This window comes from Rhinolophus hipposideros, assembly GCF_964194185.1.
Source record: "Rhinolophus hipposideros genome assembly, chromosome: 6".
Taxonomy (NCBI): domain Eukaryota; kingdom Metazoa; phylum Chordata; class Mammalia; order Chiroptera; family Rhinolophidae; genus Rhinolophus; species Rhinolophus hipposideros.
In genome coordinates this window covers 75,323,620-75,345,564 of record NC_138052.1, presented here as the reverse complement: position 1 = coordinate 75,345,564, position 21,945 = coordinate 75,323,620, and the positions used below count along the sequence as shown (strand labels likewise).

Genomic DNA, 21,945 nt, shown 5'->3' with positions numbered 1-21,945 from the left:
AAAATATACCAGAATCTTAAAAGAATTTGTATCTGTGTAGTATGATGATGGGAAATTTTTTATATTTTTCTTATAAATTCTTATATTTTTCAATGAGTAATTACTTCTAAACATAAAAATGTGTTAAAAGCGAGAAGGGTAGCCAGATGGCTCTGTTGGTTAGAACGTAAGCTCTTAACACAACAAGGTTGTCGGTTCAAGTCCCGCATGGGAAGGTGGGCAGTGCCCCCCTGCAACTAAAGATTGAAAACGGCGACTGGACTTGGAGCTGAGCTGCGCCCTCCACAACTACAGTGAACAACAACAACCTAAAACTGATGGGCCCTGGAAAAACACACTGTTTCCCAATATTCCCCAATAAAAAATAAATTTTTTTTTAAAAGAGAAACAAGAGAGTTGGATCGTTATATTTTTAAAAAGTCAAAGAGTAATTAATTCACAAAAAGGCCATCATTTTTTTTCAGAGATTAAAAATCTTGCCTTAAACAGATTAGAATAAATATATTATGCTTTTCTGTTTTGTAATTCGTTCTACAATTAGAAAGATTCTGCCCTTACTAGTATTATTTAGTGAACTACCAGGAGGGATGAAAAAGAAGTCTGATATCTACTGTGCACCTATAACAACACATCAGAGTGCTATTCTGTTAACAGTAATCTCACTGAATTTTCACTGAGTATGAATCTTGTCCCTATTTTCACATGAAGAGATTAAAGCACAAATAATTATAGTAAACTGCCCAAAGTTGTGTACCTAGCAAGTAAAAAAGCCAGGATTTGAATCTGAGTCTAACTCTAAAAGGTTCTTCTTTTCATTGTCTTATGCTAGTGCTAGCGCTAATACCATATTTCTAACGTAAGTTAGACAATTTAATAACATGTTTTAACAATACTTGGGAAAAGTAATGCTTTAAATACCATTGTAAAGGTCTCAAAAGAACTTAAAACATGGTGTTAGCTCTTGACCACTATTAACAACTCTTGGAATTATTTCCTTCCATGCTGACTTTGGGGGTCTACTCTGGTGCTACCTGAACCACAGTAACAATATGAATTACAACTGCAAGATTATCTGGCTACAGAACACCCCACTGCCCAGTATCCATGACCAGGACTAGCCTGCCCGGTGGTGAATGGGACAAATGCACAAGGGAACAAATAATGGTTCAATTAAAATCCAACCTTGTCCTCTCTCTACGTAGAAAAAAATTTGAAAAAGCATGCAAATGGAGAATTGCACTTACATAAAATTTACATAAAGAAAAGCACACAGATCACAAACTAAACACATCCATAACCATTAAATCATGAAAAACTAATAAGCACCCAGAACCCCCCTAATATCCCATACCAATGTAATATTCCACCCTTTTCCCCAAAAATAACTATTATCCTAAGTTTTAATATTATAGATTAGTTTTTAAAGTTTCTGAATTTATATAAATGGAGTTATAATACAATATATGTTCTTTTGCATTCAGGTCTTTCATTCAACATTTGTGATACTTTTTCCTATTAGCCGTAGTCTGTACATTTTCATTTCTGTGTAGTATTCATTCTATGAATATACCATATTTCATTCATCAACTCTTGATGGACATTTGTGTTGTTTGCAGCTTTGGGCTATCGATGCTGCAAAAACCTTCTTATATGTGTTTTCTGGTGCCCATGTGCACGCACTTTGTTGAATACATTATTAGGAGTAGAACTTCTGGGTTATAAGGGTTTGCTCAGCTTTAGTACGCACTTCCAAAGTGGCTGTTCCAATTTATACCCCCACCAGCAGTGTATCATAACCTCCACTGCTCTACTTCTTCAATACTTCATGTTGTCAGTCTCTTTAATTTTAGCTATTGTAGAGGGAGTTTAATGTTATATCACTGTGGCTTTAAATTGCAATTTTTGTGACAGCTTTTCATATTTACTGGCCACCTGGATGTCCTATTTTATGATGCCGTGTTTCCCTGAAAATAAGACCTAGCCAGACCATCAGCTCTAATGCGTCTTTTGGAGTAAAAATTAATATAAGACCCGGTCTTATACAGGGTGTGTGTGTGTCTCAAGTCTCTTCTCGTTTTTCAAATAGATGTTCTTTTTTTAATGAGTTATAGGAATTCTTTATTTATTCTGATATGAGCTCTTTTGTTCAATTATATGTGTTTCACATATCATCTCTGTGGCTCGCCTTTTCACTTTGTGTGTGTGTGTGTGTGTGTGTGTGTGTTCACAAATAGTTTTACTGGTGTGCACACACATACAAAGTACATCTAGTATCTTTCCCAAGAATAGTTACATCATCTTGTTTCTTAATTTACAGTCAGGTTTATCAATTTTTTTGTCAGTGCTTCTCGTGACCAGTTTAAGAAATCTCTCATCTCAAAGTCATGAAGATTTTCTCCTACTTGTTTCTTGAAGCTTTATTGTTTTACCTACAATATTTATATCCTACTTGTTTCTTGAAGCTTTATTGTTTTACCTACAATATTTATATCTATAATGTACTTGGAATTGATTTTTGTATCCAGGATGATTTAGCAATAAAGTTTCATTTTCCCCCATATGAATATCCAATTGTCCCAGTCTCTATTATTGAAGAAAGTGTTGTCATCACTGCTCTTTAATTCCACCTTTGTCACAAATCAAATGTATATATGTGTTTCTGGAGATTCTGGTTTATTTCCATGTTCTTTCTAACTTGGTACCACTGTCTTAATGACTATAAATTTAATAATAAGTTTTAATATCTGCTACAGTAAGTCCTCTGACTTCGTTCATCTTTAAGATTATTCTGGTTCTTCTTAGACTTTTGCATGTCCACATAAATTTTTAGAATTGTCTTAATCTTCATTTTAAAAAGTTTGCTGGAATTTTGATTGGAATGTCATTGAATCAATGTATCAGTTTGGGCAGAACTTACAGGTTTACAATATTTTTCCAATCCATGAACATAGTATATCACACCAATTATATAATTTTTCTTAAATTTCTCTCAATGCTTATAGTTTTCTTTATAAAGATCTTATACATATTTTCTTATATTTATTCCCTAAGAGTTGTGTTCTTTAAAGCTGTTATAAATATCTTTTCTAAATCTCATTTTTTGTGTCGTGTTTATATATAAAAATACAATTTCTTTTTATGTTGATCCAAGAAGCTTCTGAAATTCACTTATCAATTCTAATAATAATCACTTATCAATTTCATCTAGGTATCTTTAGAATTTCCTATTCCACAATCACACTGTTTACAATACTAGTTTCATTTATTCTCTAATCTCTGTAATTTTTATTTCTTTTTCTTTTATTTCCCTGGCTAGGATCTCTGATAAAATATTGCATACAATTTAATTCAAGAATCAAGTCTATTTTCACTTAATATATTTGAGTTTAATGTTTTTATTTTTAAATCTGTTTTTAGTATTCTTGCCTATATAATGCCCCTATCTCTCTTCTTTCTGGCCTTCTTGTGGACTTTTTATTGTTCCAATTTTTCCCTTTCTGTTAACTTAGTAGGTGGAGACGTTTTTCCTAGTCCATTAGTGGTAACAGATTATAACAAGTAACCCTCTATCAAAGTCTAACATTTCTTGTTACTTTTACTCTCTTCTTGAACAATTCAAGGTCCTTTGGTAATAACTCAATTTACTCCCCTTCTAATACATATGCTCTTGTTGTTAATCCCACAAGATACTATTCATTTAGATTGCCTACATATTTACCTTTCCATTGCTCTTCATTCCTTCCCGTATCTCTGAGCTTCCAACTGGAATCACTTTCCTTCTACATGAAGAAGTCCTTTTGCTATTTCCTTTAGTAAGGGTCTGCTGGTGACAAATTCCCTTAATTTTTGTTTTCTGAAAATGTTTCTATTTCGCCTTCTTTTTTGAAGGATATACTTATTGAATACAGACTTCTAAGTTGACAGTTGTTTCCTTTACTTTGGCTTCCATCATTTCTGTTGAATATTCAGCTAGACCTGAGCCACATATTTCTTCACTGCCTTAATAGCTCTCTAAAGGTTTCAAATATATATATTTATTCAAGTTCTTATAGTTTATACAAATTACCTTGGCTGTCATCAACAGTGTTTTTAAATGTCAGTTTATTGCAGGCATATCCAAATGTCTAAAAATTATTATCTTAAACCTTAAGCAAAAAAATTATATGAAAGCTTATTGAACAGAACTTGTAGTTAAAAGATTAATATGTTTTATCATTATCAAAGTTTCAACAAATAACCTCCCAGTCAAGTAATCGAATTTATGAGAGAAATATTAAAGAGAGCTTTGAGATTTATTATCTGCCTCATCATGTTTATAACCAGCATTAAAAATTATTTCTTTTTAAGAAGGTGGAGGTGTGGAAATCACAATAGAGACTTTTCTTTAGTATGAATTTAAGTGGCTACTATTAGATAATTAAACAAAACAAATGCCACTAAACGGAATTTTTTAATGTTGTATTATAAACCTGTATTTGATATCATCTAAGATGAAACGGTTTAGCAGTAGCAGAACCAAAACTTCATTATATTACTACTTCTCCTATGACACGATTCTCTTATGAATATAGATGGAAAAATCCTCAACAAAATACTAGCAAAGCAAATCTAGCAACATATAAAAAGTATTATACACCATGAACAAGTGAGATTTATCAAAATTGGTTTAACATCTGAAACTCAGTTAATGTAACTGCTGTAGGCTGAATTCTATACCCCCAGAATTCATATGCTGAAGTTCTGATTACTAATGTGATTATACCTGGAGATAGGACTTTTAGGAGGTAATTAAATCACATCATATACAAAAACTAACTCATAGTGAATCAAAGACCTAAATGTAAGAGCTAAAACTATAAAACTCTTAGAGGAAAACACAGGCATACATTTTCACGACCTTGGATTCAGCAATCTTTATGACACCCAAAATACAAGCAACAAAAAGAATTTTAAAAAAGCTAAATTCAACTATAGCAAAATTTAAAACTTTTGTGTATAAAACCATAAAATTCAAAGTCTTATTTTACAATGTCTTACAAAATCTAATTCTGTGAATTCTTCACCTATAACTCAACACCAACCCCCCCATCTACCCTACTTCCACTGCTACCACACTGGCCTCCTGGCTTTTGGTTAGCATGTCAACTACCCTTTTTCCTAAGGGTCTCTGTTCTTGCTATCTTTTTCCTCTAGCTGGAAATTCTTCCTCCAGATATAAGCAAGCCTGACTCCCACACTTCATTCAAATCTCAACTCTAATGTCACTGCCTTAACCTTACCTGGCCACCCTACCTAATATTGTACACCCCTCTTTATTTTATTTTCCTAACATTTATCATAATCTGACATATTCGGTACTAGATTCATACGACTATTTTGTTTTATTGCACTATAATGTAAGCTTCATAAATAAAAGGACCTGGTTTTGTTCACAGTCATATCCCTAGAACCTTAAACACTATCAAATAGTATATTCTCAATGTGACCTGTTCAATGAATGAATAAATGAATTTAATAAAATGTGAAAGAACAGAAAACGACAGCTTGGTCCTTTGAGGTATTACCCATATTAATAGGATCCTCTCACCTGTTCCAGGTTATTATAGCGCACACAGCAATAACTGCAATATCCTTGTCTGCTCTGCATGTTGAATAACCAAAGCCAAATGGATATTGTCGTTGAATACTCAAACTGTAAAAAATGGCAAAATCATAATAATTCCTTACCACCGTGAGGAAGATAGCTATGATAATATCGGAGAACAGAAATTCATTCTTAAGTCCTACCCACTCTTATTTCTCATGATACGGAAAATAAATAAGACTCCGATGAGCTATGGAATCAATCAGTGAGCTTGGAGTAGAAATGATAGCTATGCGTCTTCTAAAAGAGTAACTTGCTGCCCACATTTGAAGCCTAAATTTTTTTATCAGTTTTCTGAAAACTTATTAGCATTATTAGGATTGATTCAGTATTGAAGAATACAGTACTCAATTTCAAAGACTAATTACTATTTCTAGGTTTTTACTATAGTTTTTACTATAGTATTTACTATATGCTAATGAGGCTCATTAATTTTTCCCATTATGCTTCTATACAAAATTCCCGATTACTTGAACTGTCAGTGTCATATATAACATCTAATTTTCTGTCACGAGAGTAAATATACCACTTGTATTTTCTGTGTAGTCCAGAAAGGGGCAGATTTTTTGAAAATTTACCCAAAAAAAGTTGCTAAAAATCAAAATAATTTAGTCTGAAACAAGACATTTCTCTTTGACAATTACGTAAACCAAATAAATATAAGGAATTTTTTCCAATTAATGCAATGAGATTTCTCGACAGTTTCCAAGTCTCTATCCCCTTCAAACTATAGTCCTTCAATATTACATACTGCAGTGGTTCCCAAATCAGGAGCATCAAAATCATCCCCCAAAATTCTGTTTAGTAGAGCTGAGATAGAATCTAGAATTCAGAATTTTTTAAATTCCCCTGTAATTGTGATATATACCCAATTCATTCACTGACATAAAATGTACGTAAGTTTATGATTATTTTAAGTAACAAATTCAATACAATGCAGTTTTTTGGCTGTGTTTTCTTAAAGTGAAAATAGAATTGTAAGATAATTTTATCAACTTTTTAACTAATTATTTTAAACATTGTCTATTGGAACATATATAATAGAATTATCCTATAATATGTTATGAATATTTCTGATAAGGATGATCCTGCAACAGAAAACGTTTACTCATTGAAATTAATGCTTAAAAAATGAAATCACAGCCTCAAAACCAGTAAGATAAGAACAGAAAAACTTCATTAGGTCAAAATGCTATCATAACTTTCACTTACCTATTACTTTTTATTATGAGAAACTGACTTTTTGACTTCCAACACTTATGGGGGAAAAAATCAATTAAATCAGCCTCTGAAATAAAGAATATATAAGAAATTACTCAATTAATTACTCAATTAAGTCCATTAATTGACTTCATTTGTAATCTGAAGCAATGGACTGAAACAAGCTTTAAGTTGTATTTATAGATATGGTAATTTTCAGGCTGAGAGAACCCTGGAGCTTACAGCTAAACTTTGAAGAATCATAAAATAAAAAACTTTTTAGTTTTTTTTAAAATACAATTAAAACATTTACAGAATGAAAGGCAAAGTGAAAGTATGAGTCTAACATCACACACACACACACACACACACACACTTTAAATACTTGAGATATTTTTTGCTCTTTAAACCTTTTGTCCTTGAACTCTTTGCTCTTTAAACCTTATGTCCTTGAACTCCCATGGCATTATTACTTGCCATTTCCTTCATTTCTAGTGTCATATACATGTTACAATGACAATGAGCTACAATGAATCAGAACAACCTGTTGGCATTTTTTAAAATTTTGAAAAACTTAACTGAATCAAAATCCGCTGGTGGGGAACCAGGCACATGCATATTATGCGTATTTAAAATGCTCCCAAGTGATTCTGATATAGGTTGAACCAATAATATCTCATCATTTTTATGTACTAATAAATTCTTACTTATTAAAGGGATCATTTCTTTGGGGTCTGGGATTATATTACATTGGCATGACTGAATGGGTCTTTTTATACAAACTCTGGATTCTACTGGTACCTGGTATTTTTATAAAATAACAAATCATTTACCTTGAGCAGAAAAGGGTAGGTATTTCATCAGCTATTATTAGTCCTGGCACACATCTGTAAGACAAAATAAAACGTTTTTTTCGAAAAGATAAGTCCCAGAAGTGTCTAGCATCGACAGAATAAGTACCTCCACGTCATATTTAAGTCTGAAAAGTGACACCATTATGTTTCTAATAATGAGGAAAAGATATTAACTCTTGAACACAAAGCACTTTACATACGACTCACTGAATCCCACCTAACCTGCTAAGATGCTCTGGAGCAGAGTAACTGTGATGGTCCAAATAACCCCCATCTAATACACCAGATCTCTGGGGCCGGGGAATAGCAACTGTAAAAAAAAATGTCAGGTGAAACGGGGCCTCTAACGAGATTAAGGGCAAAGATACTATCAAACCCAAAATAAGCTTCAAGAGAAACTTTTAAAAGAAATATTCATGTGAAATTAAGTTTAGGTCCTGGACTAACCACCCAGCTCATTGCTCCTGTGTTAGTTTTAATGAAAAAAACTGTCAATTCTTTATCATCTATCCATCTCAATCGACGATTCAGCCAAATTTTCAGTTTTCTTTTTCCACACTGTTATGGGAAAAGTGTTGACTCTTATCCAGGATTACTGGTTAACAAAATACTCCAACACTTAAAACTCATTAAGAGCTAGTGACACCACTGTATAAGCAAGAATGAATATTTAGCACCTAGCCTGTGGAAGGTTCCATGTTAGAAACTTTAAGAGAAAGAGAAAAACATGACAACTTTCTTACTCTCAAAAAGTTTAAAATGGAATTGGGAAATCAATGTAAAAATATCAGGTGATATCTGAGAAACGTCTAAGTACAAATAATAAGTGCCAATGGTTCAGTTGCAAAATTCAGTTTTAGTTGGAGGGGCCAGGATGTCACAACGGATATGCTTTTTTAACTGGACACTAGAAAATTAGTAGGATTTGCTTATACGAAGGTCAGGAAAAGATATCCCAAGTCACAAAGAAGCAAAACAACAAATACAAGAAAGCACAGGTATATTTGGAGCTAATAAGTTGACAAGTTTTGGTGGAGCTAAAGTTTCATTTAAGAATTTAAGGGGAAATAAAGCAAGAAAAGTAGGTTGGGTTTTGCCATGATAGCGTTTAAAAACAGACTAAAGAATCTAAATCTTGACCATACCTTTGGTTAATATGGAACTATTTTGCAAAGCAGTATACTATCCTCAGAGTGCTTTAAGAAAATTCTGAAACAATGGTTCTTTCCTACTCAAAGGAGCTTTTCACAAAGTATAAACTATTCTGCATCATTTCCTAGAATACTCGAGAATAAGTTTATACCCAAAATATCCAAATTCAAAGAATCAGTATCCCTTAGAACAAACATTTAGTCTCATTATGCTTATAAATTAGTCAGGAAAACACTGATTTTTTCTTTACAAAAATGACTTTATTTTTATTAGGAAAGTAAAACATATTATAATACAATTATAAAACTAAAGAAATAAAGAGCATAAAAATCAGCCATCGTCCCACTACCCATCAACATTTATCATATATTCTTCTTTGATCTAAATACGTTTTTACAAAAATGGAATGGTACTATACAGTCTATTCCACAGGCTTCTCTCACTTAACCATACATGACAAGCATGGATGAGCACTGCGATATGACATTGTATCATTCCAAAACAGAATGTTTAATGATTGTATAGCATTTCACTTTATCAGTGTAAGATAAAAGCCCTCTACTCTGACAAGACACAGTAATTGGTTAACTTTTTTAAAATTAGTAAGATTATTTTTAAAATACATACACATATAATCTTAATATTTTATCCAACTTAAAACATAGAAATGTATGTATGTTTGATTAAAGGTCGAGTTAGGCTTTTTTGTTTCACTGAGGGGTGTGTATGTGTGCATGTGCATAGGACAGCTAGAGTTCCAAGTCATTGTTTTCATACTTTCAAAAACCTCATCACTAAATACCTTCAACAAGTTTCCATTTTCGTTCCTCTAAAGCAAAGAACTTAAAGACATTTTCAAGACCAAGAGCTCTATTATGATTAAGATTTTGCCCAACGTTTTACAGTTGTCACACTCAATTAAGTATTTTGCAACAGCCTTTTTTTCAATCCAAAGCATTCCATTTATTTTTTATAAAAATAACAATGCTATATAAAAAAAAAGAATGCTCACCCTCTCGTTTCACTGGTTTAGGTAACATTTAAAACTGCATAAAACGATCTTGGGCAGTGAACAGAGATCTCAGATCTGTCTGAGACCACTTCAGCACAACTGTCTCAAAATAGAAATAAAGTTTAATTTATCTTTATAAAACTATTTGTTGCACACCTGAGATCTGTACCTGCTGCAGAGATAAAACACACTGTTGAAATGAGTTCGGAGTTGCAGTGCGTGTTTCTCAAGCTGACTGCAGTGTCGAAATAAAGCTAACAAAATCCAGAATCCCTATGGGAAATATTTTTCAATTGCCTGACAAGAGAGATACCAATTTACTAGAAAAGACAATAGGAGAGCATTTCGTTTATTGAATGAGATAATCAAAATTACCGATCTAGGAATACAACTGGGGAGCAATCGCAGAACAATGACCAAATGATATTTAAGAATCAGTGTCCCTTTCTTTACATTAACCTAATTTTCAACTCCTCACTACTGTGGATTATCCACTTAATGCTGGTTTTCCTCTGATGACAAGCATTATCCTGGATACCTCCATTCAGTCTTATTAAAATAATAACAGCTAACTTTTAGTGAGTACTTAATTTGGGACAGGGACTGTCAACAGTTTCACAAGCATTATCTTATCTCATCTGAATATCAAACAGCCTGATGAGGTTGGTGTTATGATAACTACCACTTTACAATTCAGGAAACAGGTTTAGAGCTAAAGAAGCAGTATCTTGTTCCAGGTCACACACCAATAACCAGTGTAGCTCGGATTGGACCCTAGGTCAATCTGAGCAGTTTATGCTCTTAATCTATTAGCATCTATAAAACACTTCCTCTCTGTATTTTCAGGAATGCTAATTACTTGTTTTAATATTAGGTGAAAACAAAAAAATAGGAATCTAATTTGCTGCAATAAACACTGTCACATATTCCAAAGAAAAGAGTAAAACTAATGTTTGGCTTAATTGCATCATTGTTCCCATTCCGAGATACATGCTAACAGTACCTTGGATTAGTGACTTTCAAACTTAAATATGTGGCTCATGAAATACATTTTATATCACAACCCAGCACGCAGGCGCAGGTACACATGCAAGCACACACACCCGCGCGCGCACACACACACACAGTTTTGCAAAACAATGCCCTCCTACATGTAATATAATGCATTCTGGTATTTTCTATGCTATCTTATTTCGGTTTTTTTAAACTGCTAGTTATGACTCACCAAATAAATTTCACAATTCACCAATGGACTGAAAACTGCAATTTGAAAAAACACGCCCTCATATTATTAAGCAGAGCAAACAATACTTCATAGAAGATGGTTGTTACCCTCAATTCAGCTTATTTCTATCCAGTATCTTTGCCATTACCGGTGATACTTCATCAAATCTTTAAAGAGTGTCTGATCATTAGCAAAGGTGCAGAGAAAAGAAAATTCATGCCTTCCACGCGTTAGGTCCAAATCAGTGCCAGTTGACAAGGCAGTGAAAATATGTTTATGCATCCATATAGAAAACGTCCTCGATGTGTTCAGTAAAAAAAAAGCAGATCACATTAATAGCCAATTATGTAACACACGAATATAGTTTATGACCCCCAAATTGTTAACGTGACTCTCTCTTAAAGATGAAACTGCTATGGGCTTTTTCAGTGGGCTTTTTTTTTTATATAGTATATATTTGCTGTAATAAATAAATAAATATAATTCTATCGTGGGGGTAGAACACGTTTTAGTGCCTTTGAACCACTATCTCGTTATGCATTTCCACCACGCGCTGCCAGAATCATCGCGACGGCTGTTAGAAGCTGGAAAGGGCCTTTTTCAGGAGCACGTAATAACGAAGGCGTAATTTAACCAGATTTACACAACTGTTGCACAGCGATAGTAAACTGCTCGTCAACACCAAAATCTAACGTTTCCAAAACAAATTCTAATCGCAGGAGGCTGGTAAAGGCCTAGGTCGGAGGACAGCTGGACACAGCGCAGGGCTTTAGGGGAAGGGGGTTTGCAGACAGGTGGCTCCGATCTCAGCCCCACAGGTGCCCGTGGAACTCCCCGCGGGTACAAAGCCCTAAATCCGACCTCCGCGAGCCTCCCCCTCCCCGGGCTCCAGCTCAGGGCCTCGTCCGCGGGCCCCTCCGTCCCAGGGCCCCCGACAGAAGCACAAGGCAGCCCGCGCCCCACCTCCACCCCACGCCGCGGCCACCGCGATCCCGGCCCGGAGACACCGGCCCCGCGCACGCAGAAGGGGCAGGGAGGGACTGGGGTGAGGGGGAGCCGAGGACCTGCGAGGCGGGTGCGGGAGCCGGCGAGCGGTGCGAGCGTCCCTCGGGAGGAAGAAGGAGCCCGGGGCGCGAGGCGAGCAGGCCCCACCCCCGGCCGCGCGCACGGAGCCCGCGGGCGCCGCCTCGGCCCGCCCGCCCGCGCCCGCCCGCCCGCGCCGCCGTCCTCACCTCCGCGGTGGCCGCCGGGCTCCTTCCGGGCCCCGGTGGAGGCCCCGGACCGGGGGGTGCGCTGCCTTCCTATTCCGGTTCCATGGCGGTGCCCGGACCCCCGAGCCGTCCCGAGCGCCGCGGCCGCCCGCGCCGGCTGCCTGCTGCCCGCGCGACAGACACGGGAGCCAGCCGCCTCTCCCGCCGGTGCGCCACGAGAAGCAAAGTGAGAGGCGTCACTTGCAGGACCCGGACCCCAGTCACGACTCAACCCACGTAGTCCTCCAGGGGCAACGCCGCGTTGCAGCCCCGATGGAGGTTTGACGTCAGGGAAGGTGCGAAAACAAGGCCCCTTCTGACGCAGGAGCAGCAGGACCGCCCCCTGCCCACCCCCAGCCCCGGCGCTGCAGCCCCCTTCCTCCCGCCCCCAACCCTCCCCGCCCCGACATCTTTTAAAGCTAACACTTCCTCCAGGGTCAGGGCCCCACTCGGAGCTTAGGAAATCAAACCTGTTCTACACAAAATGACCAGTTAGGACGCGAGATAGACACCAAGGTTTTCTTATCCGAGGGGCCAAATAGAAAATGCTTGCCCATGCAAAGCAACACAGGAGCTGGAGAAAAGAAAAGGGGACTAACGAGGCTAGTCAGTTGCGCTGTTCGGTGTATTTCCCGCAGTGAGATGCCTCTAACAAAAGCTGCTGTTTAATGAGCGCTTGCTTTGTGCTAAGCACTGTGTTTAAGGTTTATACCTGTATTCTTGCATTTCAACCTCGGGGCAACCCTTTATAGGATCTTATGATGAATCCTGTTACACCCTTTTGACAAACGGAAAAACCGAGGCTTAAGAAGGGTAGGTATTCGAAGACCCACACTGCACATGAAAGGGTTACAAATATTAACCAAAATCCACTCATTCAGTGATACTCCGGACTCCCCACTGCGAATACAGTGCTGTGCAAAAACAGTTTAGTGTAATGGGGGACATAAACCTGAATTTATCACACTAGTGAATGTATCATGATAATCTGTGATAAGGAAAATAACCATACCTAAAATGGAGACAGCTTCCAACTGGCGACCTTATGTCTTACGTGAAAATGATCTTAGAATGAGTTACTTTGCTCTTTGGTTATTGCTATAATTATTACACTTTTCTGATAACCTTTTGACTGCGTTCTCTTCCATTGTTTTTGCATTTACCGTTTCCATTCTTTATGTGTTTTTCAGCTTCTGCTTCCCCCACTGCATCTTTCTCCCACTTTAAACCTGGGCTACTGCAACTGTTTGGTTTATAACCCCCTTTAGATTTTTTAACACAAAAAAAAGTACTGATTTCTTTTAAGGCAAGCTCTTTCCACATCCCAACCTTGGAATTTGTGAAAGAAAACCCATTATACATTATACATTATACATTAACCCAGCTTGTGATATAATGTATTTCCCAGATGCTAAGACACACATTTTTCACACTTTAACGTCTCTGAAAGCAGAATGCATTTTACAAACTGGTCTCTTAATAGTGGCTGGGGGCTGTATTAACCTAGTTGTCGCTGCCTCCACGTAAAGAAATTTGGATGTAGCTAGCTGTTCAAATTGTCCTTATTTCAAATGAATTAAGTGCATTGTTGTATAAAAACCACAACCCTAAGAAGAAGGAATTAACAGGTAATAGGAGTCTCTCAAACTTAAAGAGAGTTTTTCCTAGGAAAAGAGGGAAAATTTTTCTAGGACAAAAAGGAGATTCTTCCAGCACTTAGAGAGATATAGGGTTGGCTAAAAGCTATTAGACTTCTGGCAGCCCTGAGTTATTCAGCAAGTACATTAGTTCTTAATATGTTTTGGAAACCTAATAGTAAGCCTAACACTCCTACCAAAAAAAAAAAAAAAGTAAAATGACTTAGTTATTATTCCCAGTGGTATGTTTAGTCAATTACAACCCCTCTAAGTTTTAGTTTAAAAAAAAATCATTGAAAAAGGAAAATGAATCCCAAATGTTACCTGAAAAGAATCCATTGACCTCTTCTGGTTAAATCAAGAAAGTGCTGGCATGGTGGGGCAGCCGGTTAGCTCAGTGAGTTAGACCGCATGCGGTGCTCTTAACAACAAGGTCGCAGGTTCGATCCCCACATGAGCCACTGTGAGCTGTGCCCTCCACAACTAGATTGAAACAACTAGTTGACTTGGAGCTGATGGGTCCTGGAAAAACACATTTAAAATAAATGAAGTTAAACAAAAGAAAAGAAAGTGCTGGCATGAAAGCATGTGGAATAGGATCAGCTGCTTGGAAAAAATCCTGATTCAATAGTGAGCACTCCTAAGATTCAAGGCACAGAAGAGGATACTGTGTGGAAAATCACAGCCATCAACAACTGACTCAAAAATTGATTTAGAAAAATGTGAAGTTGTGTTTGGAATACCTTAACCAATTTTATTTATATTTCCTTTTTATGCATGCACAAGATTGATTCATAATAAATAATCTGTTTTCTAAGTCTGGAAAAGTTTTTTTCACTGAGATGAAATAAAAGGACTAAATGATAAGAAATCGTTACATTTTAGTTTAGTTGGCAGCATTTTTTATCCCAACATGATACTCTCATATAAAATTAGAGGGAAGCGCCATTCTTCATTAGATAAACAGTCCTTCCAGACCAGATTTCTGTCCAGTGGAAATGGGTACTTTAGGGGAGAACTTAATTATCTAGAAGGTTAAGTTCTAAAAGTTGAAATTTCTCCCCAATCCTTTATTAACCCATTAAAGACCTAAACCCATTAATTCAGCAATTTTTCATTTGAGGATCCGAAGAATCAAGGTTGGTTTTGTACGCACCCCATTCCCCTCCTACAGAGAAAAAGGATAATTTGAATGTGTTATTTCACATTTTTTCTTCAACAGAAGAATACAACTGCTGTTTTCATGTCCAGAAATCATTCCAATAATGCCTATATTTTGTAAGCTGTTTACACTAACATTAAGCTAATGTTGTAAAGGAAAAGGTTGTGGGGAATACCTAGATCTCATTCCTGAATCATAAAAGAATTTAGATTCCATCAGTTTAGAGTTTGGATTATTTTTCCTCAAAACTCTGTTGCTGTGCACGTCTGCCTATTCAGTCAGATGAGATCATTTCGAAGCTTTTCCCCATTAGCCTGGAATTTTACCTCTTTAAAGAATATAACGTCATCTTTAAGGGAAAAGGATTCACCTCATATGTGCCATCCAAATCATAATTTAAAAATTAATGAGAAGCGCCACAAAATATCTCCATTCATTTTGTCTTGTTCTTGATTCTTCCCGGTGAGATAATCTCGATCCTTGACAGAAATTTTTTTCGAAAGGAGAGGGAAGGATGGTAGTGCTAATGTCATCGTGTCACTGAGTGAAACAAGAAGGGAAAAGGAGGTCCATGAAAAAGGAATGCAAGTTAACATACATAGCTTAAAATTGCAGAGGTATATGGTGGACCTACGGAGGATGACAGTATAAATGTGGAGAAGAGAGTGGAGGGGACAGATTGTACAAATAGGTTAAATCTCATCCATCATATACAAATTTAATATATAATGTCTAAAGTCAGCAAATCACTAACTAGCTATATAAGCCTATTTTTAACTAACCATACAGATGATCCAGCACAACTAAAGACAATAAATTTGTTTTTAATGGTTGATTCTGTTTGTCAGGAGTACATGTGAGCAAAGGCATGACAGTGGAGCAGGCAACTACAACTCTAATAAGATTTTCCCCATCAATTTAAAATTATGCACAATGAAAAAATAGTAATAAAATAAAAGTATACAAAATAAGATTTAACTTCTCTGTTACACTCTTCCCATCCTATTCTTCCTTCCATCCAGTCAAACCAATTCTTTGCCACTTTTACATTCTGTAGGTAGTCCTGTAGTACACTTTCATCCAAACACATAGCCAGGACATAGTTTGATATCATTTGTTTCCAATACTACGTAATTCTTTACCAATTCATATTCTACTCCTTTCTCTTTTTTTTTCTCTCCTTCCCCTCTTTTGCTTCTACCCACCCTTTTTTTTTTTAATTTTTCTTTTTTTTTTTCTTCTTAACAGAAACACAATTTGTAGCCCTTAAAGATAGTGCCTTTAACTTCTGGTGATAATCAGATCTGAAAATGTTCCTAACTTTACATTTGTTCCTTCCTTTAATTCAAAAGTAATTTCAAAGCTGATGTCCTCTGGAGTTTTAACTTTAAAAAGAATAATTACTGTTGCCTTTTTATGTGATGAAGTCATCCATACAAGAATTATGTTCTTGAGTTTTTCCCTCTATTTAAATTCCCAAATGTCTTCACTGGGTGACTTGCAACAATATAGAATTATTCCATTACTGAGGTATCTCCCATACTTACCACCAAAGCCCCTACAAGATGCCTGAGTACCACAGGATCAATTGTATTGGCCATATTTTCTTATTTTGTGTATTCCTGGTGCTCTGACATTTGGAGTCCAGACCCAGGGAACCCACCCTCCCAGGATTAACTAATTCCAAGAGGTAATAAACAACTTGCCTGATAGCAAAGTTCAGACACGAAAGGGAACCAATCCCTGAGTCCATATCCCCCTCTTGACTTCTTTTATCAGACCTCTGCTGTCCAGAACTCTATCCCAAGCCCTTCACTACAGGGCCACGTACCAGACAACTGCAGACCAACCCTGTACTGTAGAGCCCCCAGAAACTATTCAAACTGTCCAATTACACTTTGTACCTCTCGCTTACCTTGCTCAGCCCATTCCTTCCCCACTTCCCCAGTAACCCTTCAGGGACTGACCTGCCATCTGTTTCTAGGAGACCACGAGTATAATGAAAACATTTTCTTCATGGCAATCATTTTCATGTGTGTGTGTCTTTTTCTGCTCAGAGCAAGTCTAGAGTGCATTTTTAGAACAACTGGCACGGCGAGCAGGATGGTTTCCCACCAGAAGAGATGATACATCCTTAGACTGTTTTGACTCACCAAAGGGACCCAACAGAGGAGCCGTTGACTAAAGGGCAGTGCTGGTTGTTGTCACGCTTGCTGCTTGCTAGCTACTGCATGGCGTTTTTTGTTGGGTATTGCCTTGATTTCCAACCTAACATTGGGGAACTCAAGAAGCTGAGTGCTCCCTGAGCTGCCCTGTACAGAGCCGTTGCGATGCCTAACACGCCGCTGCTGCACTAGAGTGCCTCTTACGGAGCACGAAGAGTGACTGGCAGGCAGACTGCAGTGTCAAGGCTGGTATCAGTCTTTTCTGACCACAAGGATGTGAATTTACAAATTACTAGAGAAAGAAAGAAAACGGAAAATTTACAACATGCAGAAATTAAACCACAACTCTAGAGCAACCAAAGGGTCAAACATGAAATAAGGGAAATCACAAAGTATCTTGACACAAACAAAACTGAAAGGAAAAAAAAAGCCAAACCTTATGAGATGCAGCAAAAGCAATTCTAAGAGGGACACTTATAATGAAAAATACTACATTAAGAATAAAGAAAGATGTCCAATAACCTCACTGTAACCTCAAGGAATATTAGAGAGAATAACACACTGAGAAAAGTCAGCAGATGTAAGGAACTAATACAGATTAGAGCAGAAATCAATGACATACAGACTGGAAAGACAGCAGGGGAAAAAACAACGAAATAAGAGTTGCCTTTCTGGAAAAAAAATTGAAACCCTTTAGTTAGACTAATCAAGACAAAAAAAGAGGGAAGACTCAAATAAATAAAATCAGAAATGAAAGAAGAGATATTACAACTCTTGCCAGAGAAATACAAAGAACCCTAAGAGACTACTAAAACATTTACATGCCAACAAATTGGATAACCTGGAAGAAATGAGTAAGTCATAGTTTGTACCTCTTGTTTGCTTTGCTCATTAGTCCCCCCAAGGAAACCTCCATAAGGGCTCCCGCCCGCACTTCCCCTCTTCCTCGCAAACAGCTCATCTTGAAGGCCACTTCCCCAGGTGGCCCTGCGTGGCCTATCGTGCCTCCTGTTTCTGTGGGACCGTGAGTATAATACAAACTTCTTCCTTCATGGCAATCATTTTTGTGTCTTACTATTTCTTCTTAAACGAGTCCAGGACATGTTTGTAGAACAATTGGCGCTGCTGAGCCCGGCGGATCACACCAAGCAGAGAGGATATACGTCCTCAGACTGCTTGCGCTCACCAAGTGCACCTAGTAGCAGCGGCCACACAGAAAGGGCGCCGCTGGTGGTAGCACAATTGCTGCTTGATGGATGCTGCGTTGTGTTGTGTTTTTGTCAGATGTTGCCGTGATTTCCCAGACTAAACGGGGAAGCCCCTATAGTTGAGTCCTCTTCTCAGTGCCTGGAAGAGTGGGTGAAGACTGCCAAACCCCGCAGAGCTGCGTAAGGCGATGCGATGGAGCCCAAACTGTCGAGCGCAGTGCAGCACAGGCGTGCGTCTTGTGACACCGCTCACGTGCTCAGACCTGGAGCCACGGGATAGTGAGGCTGCATGGTGTCCCAGCATGCAATGACACTTAAGATGGTAAAATGGGTATTATTCAATACCGTGTTTCACCGAAAATAAGATCAGGTCTTATATTAAGGTTTGCTCCAAAGGACGCATTAGGGCTTATGTTCAGGGGATGGCATCCTGAAAAATCATGCCAGGGCTTATTTTCCGGTTAGGTCTTATTTTCGGGGAAACACGGTAGGTACAGGGACCTCTCCAACTGAAACCTCACAGGAGGAAAGAGACTGACTTAACTCCTAATACAACATGAGCAAGTGGGAATTTATAGCCAAGGACCAGGGTGGGAAACAGTGCATGAAAAATGACCAAGAGGAAACATCAGGGATAAGATGGGTTCGGACTAAACCAACCCAACACAATTCTTGCTGAGGCAAGGGTGATCAGTTATCATCTGGGAATGGTGAAGGTTGAGGATTTTGATCAGGTATCAAGGGTGATCAGCACTGGAGGCTGGGGGATTCTGGTGAAAATGATTTATTTAGCAGCGTTCTTGCTAAAACTGGATTTTACAAGGAATTGCACAGATGAGCTTAGGAGAAGAAGGTCCGGAACCCTGACTAAAGTATGATGAAGCAAAGAATATCTGTTACCGAAGAGTGCCATAGTACAGAGCCACTGGATTGAGACATGGTACCACCGATGGTGCTGAATTTGATGCCCCGTACAATGCAGAGGTAAGGCACTTCTTACAGTGTCAGTACACTGCCAATGTGATGAAAAGCGATATTCAATGACTTGTGAAAATGGTAAGACAGGCTTTATTCCGGACTACAGCAATAGATATAGGGACCTCTGCAACCGTCATTTTAGAGTGGGGGAGAGACTAGGCTCCGCTCCAAATACAGCATGAGCATTTCTAACTACAGAACCGTGAACGAATAAATGGATTTAATTTAAGCCACTAAGTTTCTGGCAATTTGTTATACAGCAATAGAAAACTATTACAGTAATCAATGTGAATTCAGTTATATTTATTACACAAGAAATTCACAAATACATTGTCCTTAAAATTTTTGGAAAATTGACAAATAGGACTACATCAAACTTTAAAACTTCTGCAAGTCAAAGGAAATAACAGAGTAAAAGGCAGCCTATGGAATGAATTAAAATAATTGCAAATCATACAGCTGATAAGGACTTTCCTATCCAGCATATATAAGGGCTTATGCAAAACAACAACAAAAAAGAAATAAGAAAATTTAAAAGAGGAACAGTGATTGAATAGACATATCTCCAAAGAAGATATATAAATCACCGGCAAGCGTATGAAAAGATGCACATCATCAGTAATCATTAGGGAAGGACATATCAAAACCACAATGATATATCGCCTCACACGCATCAGGATGACAACTATCAAAAGAACAGAAAAATAACAATTGTTGCTGGGGAAATAGAGAAGTTGAAACCCAAGAGCACTGACGGTAAGAAAGTAAAATAGTTCAGCCATTATAGAAAACAGTATGGAGATTCCCCCAAAATTATAAAAAGAGAGAATACTATATGCTCTACCAATCCCTGTTATGGATATATCCAAAACTACTCAGAATAGGATCTCAAACAGATATTTGGACCCCATATACATCGCAACAATATTCACAATAGCCAAGAGGTAGGACCAATCAAAATGCTCATGCAGGGGTGACTGGAGCAAGAAAATGATACCAATGCATACCATGGAACGTGATGAAGTCTTAAGAAAAATCCTGTCACATGCTACTGTATGAATGGACATCAAGCACACTGTACTGAACAAAATATGCTGGTCATGAGAAAGGAAAATACTGTATGATCACATTCGTACAAAGTATCTAAAGTACTCAAAAATCACAGAAAGGAAAGTAAAATGGCGATTATCAAATGCTAGGGGAGTAGGGGAGTGATGGTAGTGTTTATTGATTATATACAGTTTCAGGATTGCAGAATGAAAAAGTTTTAGAGATCTAGTGAACAACAACATTAATATAGTTAACACTAGTAAGCTATACACTTAAAATGGTTAAGATGATAGATTTAATATTATCATTTACATAATGAACAATATTTGGGGGGGAATAAAGGACAGAGACAAGGGGAAGTTGAACTTGGACGGGTTTGTATCACGGCTCCGATGTAAGTCTCACTGCCCAGGAGAAATAGTAATTAGACGCCATAGATGAATCCTAAGATTCCGGATTTATTTCGAGATCCTTAGACTCTCCATGACCAGGTTTTACACAGCAGCTGATCCACATTATAACCCGGAGTTCAACGAAACTATTCAAACTCTCCAATCATAAGTTTGTACACCATATTTATTTGCTTCACTCATTCTTTTCCAAGAAAACCTCCATAACGGATCCCGCCCACATTTGCTTCTTTCTCTTTCTCTCTGTCCTGACTTTGCAGGACATTTACCTTCTGGCCTTTCGTAACCTGCCGTGCTTCCAGTTCTGAATGATTTCATTATAATAAAAATAATCTTTCGGGGTGGTTGGTTGGCTCAGTTGGTTAGAGCGCAGTGCTCATAACACCAAGGTTGCCAGTTCGATTCCCACATGGGCCAGTGAGCTGCGCCCTCCACAGCTACATTGAAAACAAAGGCTTAACTTGGAGTTGATGGGTCCTGGAAAAACACACTGTCACCCAACAACAAAAAATTTTTTTAATCATCTTCCTTCATGGCAATTATTTGTGTGTGTCTGTCTATTTCTACTCAAACGTCCAGAGCACCTTTTAGAACAATTGATGCAGCAAGCAGGGTATTGACACCCAATGAGGATGACGCACCCTTGCACCCTCACCAACTGGACCCGGTAGCAGCAGCCACTAACTAAAGGCACCTCTGGTTATCAGCATACGAGAACGTGCTGCTTGGTGGCTGCTGCCTTACGTTGTTGTTGGTCAAGTAATGCCATCATTTCCCAGCCTAAAATTGGGGAGCTCAAAAATAAAGTTCTCCTAGAACTGCCTCAAAGGGTGCTGTGAAGAGTGCCAACCCATACCAACAAAGGGGGAGGGGGAGGTGATGAAACTGACTTAACAGGATTGTTGTTAAAACTGGACTTTACCATGAAGATAACAGAGGAGCCAAGGAGAAGAGTCAGGAGCCTGACTAAAGTGTAGTGAAGCAAAGAATCGTCCCAA

General features: G+C 37.8%; 1 protein-coding gene across 4 annotated transcripts in view; it reads right to left on the bottom strand.

The window, feature by feature from the left end:
• The window catches only part of ZDBF2 (zinc finger DBF-type containing 2), a 30,843-nt gene extending 18,208 nt beyond the window's left edge, over window positions 1-12,635 (bottom strand). The window contains exons 1-4 of one of the 4 annotated variants that reach the window (XM_081052713.1): window positions 12,320-12,635; window positions 7,678-7,731; window positions 6,857-6,932; window positions 5,588-5,692 (exon numbers count right to left, since the gene is read on the bottom strand). In XM_081052713.1, the coding sequence (XP_080908839.1) occupies window positions 5,588-5,647 (60 nt within the window). In that variant the 5' untranslated portion in view covers window positions 5,648-5,692; window positions 6,857-6,932; window positions 7,678-7,731; window positions 12,320-12,635. Of the gene's footprint in view, window positions 1-3,718; window positions 3,830-5,587; window positions 5,693-6,856; window positions 6,933-7,677; window positions 7,732-12,151; window positions 12,265-12,319 lie in introns of those variants that run through there. The other 3 variants (XM_081052716.1, XM_081052714.1, XM_081052715.1) reach the window with 3 other exon arrangements.
• Window positions 12,636-21,945: the final 9,310 nt, after the last annotated feature.